Source organism: Galeopterus variegatus, unplaced genomic scaffold (assembly GCF_000696425.1).
Source record: "Galeopterus variegatus unplaced genomic scaffold, G_variegatus-3.0.2 Scaffold107, whole genome shotgun sequence".
NCBI lineage: Eukaryota > Metazoa > Chordata > Mammalia > Dermoptera > Cynocephalidae > Galeopterus > Galeopterus variegatus.
The window spans coordinates 834,644-836,643 of NW_007726218.1; the positions used below are offsets into that span (position 1 = coordinate 834,644).

Sequence of the window (2,000 nt, forward strand, 5' to 3'; positions counted from 1 at the left end):
CCCAAAATAAGTAGGATTTAAAATTTTTCTTAGTAATATGCTAGGAAGGTTGTGTTTTTTTTAAGTATATGCATGTAAGAATAAAATAAAAATAAGCAAAGAAATAAAAGCAGAATTTCAATTTCTATTTCTTGCTGTCTAGAATATTTATAGATTTTTTTTCCTACAAAACTGATTACTCTTGCAACAGGAGCTATAAGTTTAGTCTGCTTATGGTGAATTCAAATTTACTGCTTGATGGCAAATAATTCTAATGATTGTTGGACAAGTTCTTGACTTTGTATACCTCTACATTTACTCACATTGAAAACAAAAAAAGCAAGGTATCTTAAAATAACAGCTTAAAGTATGTTAGGATTTTACCAACTGTGAACGATGGCAATTATTTTTAACCAATCAAATTACTGTATATGTAAACTTTTCTAAATACAGGTTTGGATAATTAAGTTATTGTTCCACTAATGTCCATAATAGAAAACTGGATGAATAAATCTTAAGGTACCCATACAATAAAACAAGAAGCAGATATTTTTAAATGAGAAAACAAATGACCAAAAAGAATGAGAAAGCTCTTATGAAAAATTATGTCGTAAAAACCAATATGTAATGTAAAGTGCAAAAATGCAAAGTGCAGAAGGGTGAGTTTAATGTGCAATCACTTGTTTTTTAAAAAAGAAAGGTCGGGTCTGGTACTTAGCTCAGTTGGTTAGAGCTCCACCTTAGAACACCAGGGTCAAGGGCTCAGATCCCAGGTCCCTGTACCAGCCACCCACCAAAAGAAAGAAAAGTAGATTGGACACACCTATAGTCTTGGGAAATACAAAAGAAACTGAAACTTCTTCAGGAATTCAGAGAGATGAAGTGAACTCTTTAGGGTTTGAGGTAACAAGGAAACTTTTCACTATATGCTAGATTCAATTCCTTCAAATTTTTAATGTACAATGACCATGACAAAAATGCCATTGAACTGCCATTTAAACTGTGCTTTTAATAATTATTCATTCATCATGAAAATGGCAAATGCAATTCTATAAAGTAAGTAAAACAGAAGTCAGAGCTATACAAATATGATTGAAGAGGAGAAGATAAATTGGTGTAATAAATTAAAATAATTCAAGTTGTAGACCAAACACAAAAAGGCAAAATTAAATAGATGATATTAAAACACTTATATGTTTTTATAAAATGAGGACAACACATAGGATAAATATTAGGTGAAAATATATCTGCCATATTTTATACTACAGCATTTACAAAGATTGAAGAGCAAAGTGTGGACATGTAAATGTTTAACTTTGAAAATCCACTGTAGAATAAAAGGAGGGTGAATCCATTATTCCGATTTGCAAAATCTTCATCCAAAAATAGAAAATAACCAAAATAAATTATATATTCTGATCTAAAGGACTACATGCATCAAAACTGAAAGTACATATTAAACATCAATATAATTATAAAGAATTAATTAGCGCAAATAGAACACAAACTGGAAAAATTTAAATTAAGTATATACAAATCCATCAGAAAAGAAAATAAGAAATTAGCTAAGAAATATTTAGGTAAAAAACCTAAAATATTTATTTTTAGAGTTGTTGGAAACAAGATTATTTTAAGACTCACGTTTTCTGTAGAGCTGGGACCCTGAGGGAGACTGGGGCTGAAGGCCATGAGATCCCTCCTAGGTGGCTCCTCCCCAGACGACACTCTCTGCCTCTTCTGCTGCGAGTACGACCAGCTCCCCACCGCGCTGGAGCACACCAAAGTGGCCTTCCCCTGTCCATTCGCGCTCTCTGTGAGCGGCGCCGAGCACCTCAGTGCCATGTACAGCAGCAGCGTCAGCACCAACAGGCTGGACACCGCGCAGATGGCGACGATCAGATACACGTTGAGATCCACCAGCGCAGCCTCCGGGCCCGGGGCGCCCGCCAACGCCCGAGAGGAGGCCTTCGGCGCCTGGCCGCTCTCCACCAGCGACACCAGCACGGTGGCCGTGGCCGTCA

The 2,000-nt window shown here is 36.1% G+C and overlaps 1 protein-coding gene across 1 annotated transcript in view; it reads right to left on the bottom strand.

Moving 5' to 3' along the window:
* The window catches only part of LOC103601482 (protocadherin alpha-8-like), a gene marked incomplete at its 3' end in the record, with an annotated part of 23,027 nt that overhangs the window by 5,192 nt on the left and 15,835 nt on the right, over positions 1 to 2,000 (bottom strand). Inside the window, exon 3 of the mRNA XM_008585899.1 lies at positions 1,621 to 1,962. Within this exon, the coding sequence (XP_008584121.1) occupies positions 1,621 to 1,962 (342 nt within the window). The remainder of the gene's footprint in view (positions 1 to 1,620; positions 1,963 to 2,000) is intronic.